At 23.8% G+C, this 8,804-nt stretch overlaps 1 protein-coding gene and 1 further gene across 2 annotated transcripts in view; one reads left to right on the forward strand and one right to left on the reverse strand.

The window, feature by feature from the left end:
* LOC117169617 (glutaredoxin-C4-like) overlaps positions 1–3,345 on the reverse strand; it is a 9,347-nt gene extending 6,002 nt beyond the window's left edge. Inside the window, exons 1-2 of one of the 2 annotated variants that reach the window (XM_033356081.1) lie at positions 2,958–3,071; positions 233–360 (exon numbers count right to left, since the gene is read on the reverse strand). In XM_033356081.1, coding sequence (XP_033211972.1) covers positions 233–331 — 99 coding nt within the window. In that variant the 5' untranslated portion in view covers positions 332–360; positions 2,958–3,071. Of the gene's footprint in view, positions 1–232; positions 361–2,957; positions 3,072–3,237 lie in introns of those variants that run through there. The other variant, XM_033356072.1, reaches the window with a different exon arrangement.
* Positions 3,346–8,282: 4,937 nt separating this feature from the next.
* Positions 8,283–8,476, forward strand: LOC117181818.
* Positions 8,477–8,804: the final 328 nt, after the last annotated feature.

An 8,804-nucleotide genomic window follows, 5' to 3' on the forward strand; every position in this document is an offset into this window, starting at 1 on the left:
CTACACTAATAATATAAATTTTTAACCAAAAATGGAAAAGTTAAATTTTTATTTAAAAAAAATGTTTAATTTGTAAAAAATTCTAAAAAAAAGGTTGAATTTTCTATGACATAGTTAAAATTTTTTTTTTTAAATTGTTGAATTTTCAAAATAAAAGACTCTTTTCATTCTCTTTGAATTTTTTCCAATATTTTTCAGTAAAATTGTTTATAATTTAAATTATTTATCTTACGTCTTTTGCCATTTTGCAGAATGGGCAGCTTTTTTTGGAGAAAATCACGACGTTATTTTCCTCAATGGCTTTCACAACGATTTCCTTTGGAGTTGTCATTTTGGATCTGTTCAATAGGGAATTTAAAACTGAAAAAAAAGAATAAATATATATTATACATCCATTTGCGCATACAAAAATTAAAAATTTTTGGAATTGAATTCAGAAAACAGTTAAATTTTCAACTAAAAATATAAATTTAAAACCAAATAGTTGAATTTCGAACTGAAAAATGTTAAATTTCAACCTTAAATGTAATAATTAATTTTCTGTCCTCAAAAAAATGTTTTCAACAAAATACATAGTTAAATTTTAAACGAAAGAAATTAATTTTTGACCAAAAAGAATAATACGAATTTTTAGAAAAATAAATGAATTTTCAATTAACAAAGATAAATTGTCAACCAAAAATGGATTGGTATATATTCAGTTTGAAAATAAATAATTTTTAACAACAAAAAAACGAACTTTCAAACAAATATTTGAATTTTGAACTAAAAATGATCAGTTTTCAAACAAATATGGACTATTAAATTTTTCAGTTAAAAAAACTAATTTTCCAAAAAAAGTTAAATAAAGTGATGATTTACTCAAATATGACTCTTTAACGGGAATATTTATTTTCAATCAAATAAATGAATTTTGAAATAAAAATATCAATTTTTAAACAAAAATTAAATTAATAAATGAATGAATTAAAATGATGAATCTTCAACAAAAATGGTTGGAAAAAATTAAATAATTTGAATATAATTTCAATTATAATAAATTGAAATAATTTAAAAAGATCACTTTTAAATAAAAAATTGAATAGTTAATTTTCTAGTTAAAAGAATTAAGATTCAACGAAAGAAATGAATTTCTACTTAAAAAGCCGCATTTACAATTAAAAAAGATAATTGACAAGTATATATGGAATAATTAAATTTGTAGTTAAAAAATAATTTTTTACAAAATAAAAAACGATGAATTTTCAACTAAAATATTAATTTTTCAACTAGAATAGTTGAATTTTAAACAAAAAAAGATTTTCCACACAACAAAAAATATTTTAACCAAAATGATGAATTTTCAACTAAAATGAAGAATCTTCAACTAAAATGGTTTGATTTTATACCAAAAAATAAATTATTATTCAACCAAGAAGATTGATTTCTACCAAAAACTGCAATAATATAATTTTTAACCAAGAAACTTAATTTCTACAAAAAGGGTGCATTTTCAATTAAAAATTATAATTAAAAAAAAAATATATATATATATAACAGTTAAGTTTTCAGTTTAAAAAAGTAATTTTCAACCAAAGATATGAATTTTTGACTAAAAAGTTAAATTTTCTGACAAAAAAAAAAAGACTAATCTTCAGCCGAAACATGCATTTTCTACCAACAATAGAATGTTTCAATTTAAAGTTAGAAAAATAAATATTGAAGCTAAAAAAAGGAATTTTTAACGAAATAGTTAAATTTTCATCCAAAACGATGAATTTTTAACCAAAAAGTTAAAATTTCTACTAAAAATACGATTTTTCAACAGAATATATATATTTTTTTAAAAAAAGTTGAATTTTCAGAAAAAAATATTTAAATTTTCAACTACAAAAGACAAATTTTTAAACATGGAGTTGAATTTTGAACTAAAAAATATCCATTTTCTACCAGAAAGATTAATTTCTATCAAAAAAGACGAACTACCAATTAAAAAAGATAGTTTTCAACCGAATATGGAATATTTAAATTTTCAGTTTGAAAAAGTAATTTTCCATTAAAAAAAATCAACCCAATTATGAATTTCAAACTAAAATTATGAATATTTAACTGGAGTCCTTATATTTTCAATCAAAAAGATAAATTTTCTACCAAATATCGAATATTTAAATTTTAACTTAGAAAAATAAAACCTCAAGTGAAAAAAAAGGAATTTTAACGAAATAGTTAAATTTTCAGCAAACAAAATTTATTTACAACAAGATATGAATTTTCAACTGAATTTATAGAATATTCAGTTGGAATATTTACAATTTCAGTTAAAAAAAAAGAAACAATTTTCAATGAAATATTTACATTTTAAAACAAAATGATGAATTTTCAAATAAAATTATGAAGCTTTAACTAGAATAATTGAATTTTTAACCTACAAAATTAATGTCTATCAAAAAAGTAATGTTCAAGCAAAGAGAAGAATTTTTAACCAAAAGGATGGAATATTTAATTGGTGCAATTAAACAAAAAATAAGTACGCTTTCGAAAAAATTTCCTGACTAGAACAAATTCTCTGAAAATTCCAGGTTTTGCAGGTAGGAAGGATTTATCCTAAATTATAAAAAATAAATTAATTAAAAAAACATTAGACTTATACCAAACAATTTAATTGACAACTGAACATTACTATTTTCCTGTTATTCTTATATCTGCTTTTAAGATTTAAATAATAAAAGAAAAGTATAAAAAAAGGAACAAAAAAAGCATTTCTTCAAACTAGAGCACTGGTAGATTATTTTTTTTTTATTTCAAACGCTTTCAATAAAAAATTGTTAATAGATGTTTAAACATTTTTTAGAACCTAATAAATTAAAAACTGGTTCAATAAAGGACGTTTAATTCTTTAAATTTAACTAATTATTATAATTAAATAAATAAGGAACTTTTTTGCAAATCATAGTAATGAACCACTGTTAAACGATCACCTGATTCATCGTAATCCTAATTTCGAGAGGTTTTGAAAATTATTTAGCCGTGAGAAACCTCTTAAAAACGAGAAAAATATGAAAACGAATAAATTCTTAGCTTTTTCAATGACAAAAAACTACATTTTGTCACGTGTCTAAAATTGACAGACGCAAAACAAATAATCAGAATCACATCAGAAATAAAGCATTTTATTTTCTTCTTTTCAAATTAAGAATATTTCGTATCTGAGAATTTCAAATAATAAACGGCACATAATGTATGATATTTTATACTTACTTCGGGAAAGAATGACTAAGATCGAAACCTCTTTTCTGATAATGTCGATAAAAAGACGGTTACTAAATATTTATAGGTTATGATGTCGACGGCTGATTTTTAGACTGCGCATGCGTCTTGTCAGCAATCGGATTAGTTGCAATTCGCGCGCTTATTTAAAATAATAAAAATCAACTTTACTACAACAAAAAAACAATTGTAAAACTATTAACAATAATTCCATAATTACAAAATATACTTTTAAAGAAAAGTTAGAATAATTTATTAATTTTATCCTTTAGGAATAAATTTGAAATTGGAAGGAAACCGTACCTTTTTTATTACAAATATTAATTTGAAATAATTTCTAATAACTTTGTGCACCTTATAATTATTTGTTGTAAACAATTGAGTTGCATATTTTAGTACCTTGAATGTACGCGCCAACCATTGCGTATGCCCATCAGTCAAAATTCTGTGAAAATTCAAATTGGATAGAACAAAACTGGCTTTTTTTATACAAATTGTTAATAAAACTATATAATTTATTTACAAAATAAAGTGAAAGTGTAAATTATTCAGTTTGAAAAAAAAATTCAATATTTTAAGTACTGGTCAGCTTTTCTTACGTAGATCTGGTTTCCACAAATATAACATTTTGTCTACTCAAAGAACGTTTCAAAGTACAATGTCAAAAAAAAAATATTTTCATAGCTAAAACTAATAAGCGCCATAATTCTAGGTTGAAAATTTAGTTTGCATTTTTTTCTTTCTTGAATGAAGCATCTTTTTAGCAAAAAATTCATCTAATTTGCTGAAAATTCGTATTTTTTTTCGTCGAATCCAATGGTTTCTAATGTAAAAAAATAATATTTTTTTGGTTGAAATGGCAAATATTATATTTTTGGTTGTAAATTAATCTTTTGCAGTTAAAAATGCAATTATTTGGTCGAAAATCGAACTACTTTGTTAAAAAATATTTTTTGGTTGTTGTTCAAGATTTCTCTTTTCCAACCAAGAGAATCCAAAAATTGTCTTAAAATTTCTAGGAAAATTTTTTACGATCTTTTATTTTATAACACTCTTATTAGCAGAATATGTTTCCAAACATCTCAAAACATTCCAAAAAATTTCCAAAATTATCGAAAAATTTTTAAGCAATTTTTTTTAATTTGAAAATTTTGTTCAAAACTTTACAAAAAACTCGAATCATTTAAAAATATATTTCGAAGTTTTAAAAAAATTTTTTAAATAATTTTAAAAATTACAAAGCATTAAGCAAAATGTAGATTTTTGTAAATTTCGAAATAAAACTGTGAAATTTTATAAAGATTTTGAAAGATTTTAAGAAAATAAACAATTTTTTTTTAAATTCTGGAAAAATTTAAAGTGATTCTTCAGTTAAAAAATTCATTTTAAGCGAATATTTGAAATAATTCTAAAACATTATAAAAGATTGATAGAACTGTTAAAAATTAATCGGGATGATTCTAAAATAATTTAAAGAATATTTTACGTCATTTTAAAAGATATTTAGCAATTTTTTATTTTTGAAGATATTACAAATATTTCAAAACTTTGAAAGATTATTTATAGAAAATTTTCTTAAATTTGTTCAAACTTTTTGTAGAATTTTGTATAATTGCGTAAAATAGGACAAAATTTCTTAGAAATTTTCTAATTACTATTTCGATATATCTCCAATATTATAAAATCTTTTTGAATTCTCTCGATAAACGTAGGAAGATTATATTTACAAAATTAAAGCAAATAAAAAAAAACATTCATTCGAAATTTTTATTTTGTATCATTTTCTTTCAGTTATAATGTGGTTAAAAATTAAAATCATTTTTAATGGAGGATTCAATTATTTTCGTTAAAATTCCTCGTTTTGGATAAATTCATCTCTTTTTCATTTAAAATTAAAACTGTTTTTTATTTTAATCTATAATTATTATATTTTTTGTTGAAAATTTACATTTTCGGGTTGAAAATTCAACTTCTTGGTTAAAAGTCAAACGACTCTGTTAAAAATTCAAAAATTTCAAAACATTCCAAAAGGTTTCGAAAATTGTCAAAAAGGAATCTAGAAGCTTATAAGGCAATTTTTTAATTTTTCAGAATTTTTTCCACATTTTAGGAAAATTTTGAATCATTTTCAAAGATGTTTAAAATTTTTTTTAAAGATTACTTGATATGAAAGAAAAAATTGTTAATGGAATTTTTTGTTTGTTTCACGAAATAATTCTATTTTTTAAATTTTGCTATCACACTTTAATTTAATAATTATAAAAATATACTTTAAACTTGGGAAAGGTTCAAAGAAATTGTAATAAAATATTACTCAAGACGTTTAAAAAGAATAAATTTTTAGCACTTCTAGGAATATTTAAACTGTTTGTAATTTATAAAAATTGTTTTAGAAGAAAATTGAAAAAGATTTGAAATTGTTTCAAATGATTTCCTGATTTTTCTAAAAAGAATTTGGACAATTTTAAAGCAAAAAATTTTCTTATTGAAAAATTACAAGATTTTATTAAAAAATTTAGCAAATTTCAAAATATTTAGAAGTTATTAAAAGATTCAAAATTAATATCAAACGTGAAAAAGTTTCAAAAAAATTAAAAGAAATGTTAGATTTTTAAAGATTAAGAAATACATTTTTTAATAAGCTTTCAAAGATTTTTAAAGTTTTCAAGGCAATAGAATTTTTTTCCTAAAATTGCAGGTTAAAGTTTACCTGTTTTTCATTTTGAGCAATAAATTTTCAGAGAATATTTCAACAAGTTTTTTAAACACTTCTAAGTAATTCCAAATTGTCAAAACAAAATATGGAAGACTTTAAGGTAATTTTTTTAATTTTGCAAAATTTAAAAACAATATTTGGAAAAATTATATTTATTTGAAAAACACCTTTCGAAGTTTTAGAAGAATTAAAAAGATTAAATAATAATTAGAACAAAAAAGTTTTCAAATAACTTTTTACTAAATGTAGAGAAAATTTCAAATGATCATAAATTTAAATTTGTTTGAAAACTCTTCATACTTTAAATGATTTTTAAACTCTAAAAAACTTTAAAATTTTCAAATTATATTTTAAACTGACTCGAATTGGTGTCAAAATTTCTTTGAAATTTTTATGAATCTTGTAAAATATAAATTATAAATTAATTTTTCTTAATAAAAAAGCAAAAGAAATTTTTTCAGGGATCCTAGAAGAATTTGTCCAGTCTCTTGAAACATTTCAAAATTCTTTAAAAGCTTCCAAATTTACTGTTTTAAATCTTCAAAAATCTTCATTTTTTAAAAGAAATTTAAAAATCTTTTTTAATTTTAAATCCTGAAGAAAATGTTTTCTTTCTCTTGAAAGCTTTCAAAGTTCTTCAAACCTTTCTAAAACTTTTTCCTGATCTTAAAAATTTACATTTTGTTCATTCTATTTAAATCTTTCAAAAATGTTGAAAAGCTTCTAAATTTCTTGTTGAAATCTTCAAAAATCTGCATTTCGTTTGAAATTATTTGAAAATATTTTGAGTTAAAATTATTCTTCAATTTTTTAAAACTTCTAAGCATTCTAAATATCTTTTCAGATAAATAAAATTTTCATAAAAAATTGTTCAAATATTTCAAAACTACAAAAAATGCCATAAAATCTTCCAGATTCTTTTTTAAAATTTATCAGAAAGTTTGCGAATGTTTTGAAATCTGTTTAAATATTCTCTTAAAATTAATCTTTCAAAATAAAAAAAAATCTTTACAAACTTTTCCAGGGATGTTGAGAAAATTTCTTTATTTTTAGGAAACATTTCAAAATTCTTAACATTGCAAAATTCTTAAAGATTAAAAAATTGCGTGAGAATCTTTCATATTCTTTTTGAAATTTTTTGACATCTTTGGACATTTTTTATAATCTTTTTAAATATCCTGCTAGAATTATTATTTTTTTTTAAAATAAAAAATCATATGCATTTTTTCTTGATATCTTAACAAATTTGGTTTATTCTCTTGAAACATTTTAGAATACTTAAAAAGCTTTCAAATGTTTCAATCGAAATCTTCAAAAATCTACATGTTGTGAAAATTTGCTTAAAATCTTTCATTTTAAATTATTTTTATTGATTTATTTTAAACATTTTACATTTTTGGTATCATCTCAAAATTTAAATTACTTGTAAAATTTTCCAGAACTTTCTAAGCAACTTAAAAATCCTGCTAAATAAAAAAAAGTCTTAAAATGTTTAAGATTTTTATCCGAAATATTTGTAAATCTTCAAAATTTAGGCTTACTCATTTAAAATAAAACCTAAATCATTAAAAAAAACTATAATCTCATTGTCGATGCCGGTCATTTTTCTCTTTTATCAATGTTATTTGAAAACCCGTATAAATACATTTTATGACGAAACAAAATTGAATGTTTTTTGTCCCGCCTAAATAAATTTCTAAGCATTTTGTTCCTTTTAAATTTTATTTCCGACCTTTTCGATCTACTTTCCCAACCCTTATATCATTATGTTACTTATTTTAAATTTTGACCATATTAGATTCTATTTGTCCTCCCCATTTCCAACCCACATCTCATTGATTTCTTTATTTTTAATTTTGGGTATATCTTATTTTTTACCTGTCTAAATTAATTTCCGACCTTTTGTCATTTTTCGTACCTTCTGACCTTTTCGACCTTTGGTCTCTTTTTCAATCTTTTTTACCTTATTCATTCCCTTTACAACTTATTCCTGACCTTTTTGCGCCTTTTCCAACTCCAATTCTAACCCTATTTTCACTATTTTTCCTTCTCCAACTAATTTCCGACCCTCTTGGTGTCTTTTCCAACTGAATTTTTCGCATTTTGGATTTGTTAAAAATTAAATGTTTGAATTCCGCGCGTAGGATACTGCGAGTGTGCGCGAAGTTCGAGCAGACGGTATGGCGCGTCGAGACTCGGAGAGTGGGAGTCGGAAGCTTCGGCCGCGGACCGCTTGGATCGCAGCGCGGTGTTCGGGATCACTCTCGCAATCAAAATGTCCCGTAGTGTGCATATAAACGAAGCAGAAATAATAATCAGTATCGCTTCTCGGCCCTATGGCTAAGATCAAAGTGTAGTATCTGTTCTTATCAGCTTGATATCTGATACGCATTCCATCGGAATGCCAGAATATCGAACTGATTTTTGGAAATCGGCGGAGTGTTCTGGGGCTTGCTCCGGCTCTGCCACGGGTTGCCTCTGCATTGCAGTACCGCAGTGTGCGGCCCTCTTATTGAATTCAAACATAAAAATTTTGTCTAAGATTTTAAAATACATTTCCAGGTTAGAAGTCTAGATTTTTCGAAACGTTTCCGGTTGCAAGTTCCCGGCTGCTTTTCACTTACCGCTGGGTTTCCCCAAGTCTCAAACAATTTAAAATTCTTCGAAAATAGAGACGCCAAAGGTAGATCCTGTATCTGCTAGTCAGATCGTGGATCAAATTTACCCTCACCACACCTACCGTTTGGGAGCCGCAAAACAGAGGATGCATGATTACCACAATTTCGCATGGACATAGGAAACACGGGACTGGGCATGCCATCCTAACTTTGCGAGCGGGGTT

The sequence above is a fragment of the Belonocnema kinseyi genome, chromosome 1 (genome assembly GCF_010883055.1).
Source record: "Belonocnema kinseyi isolate 2016_QV_RU_SX_M_011 chromosome 1, B_treatae_v1, whole genome shotgun sequence".
NCBI lineage: Eukaryota > Metazoa > Arthropoda > Insecta > Hymenoptera > Cynipidae > Belonocnema > Belonocnema kinseyi.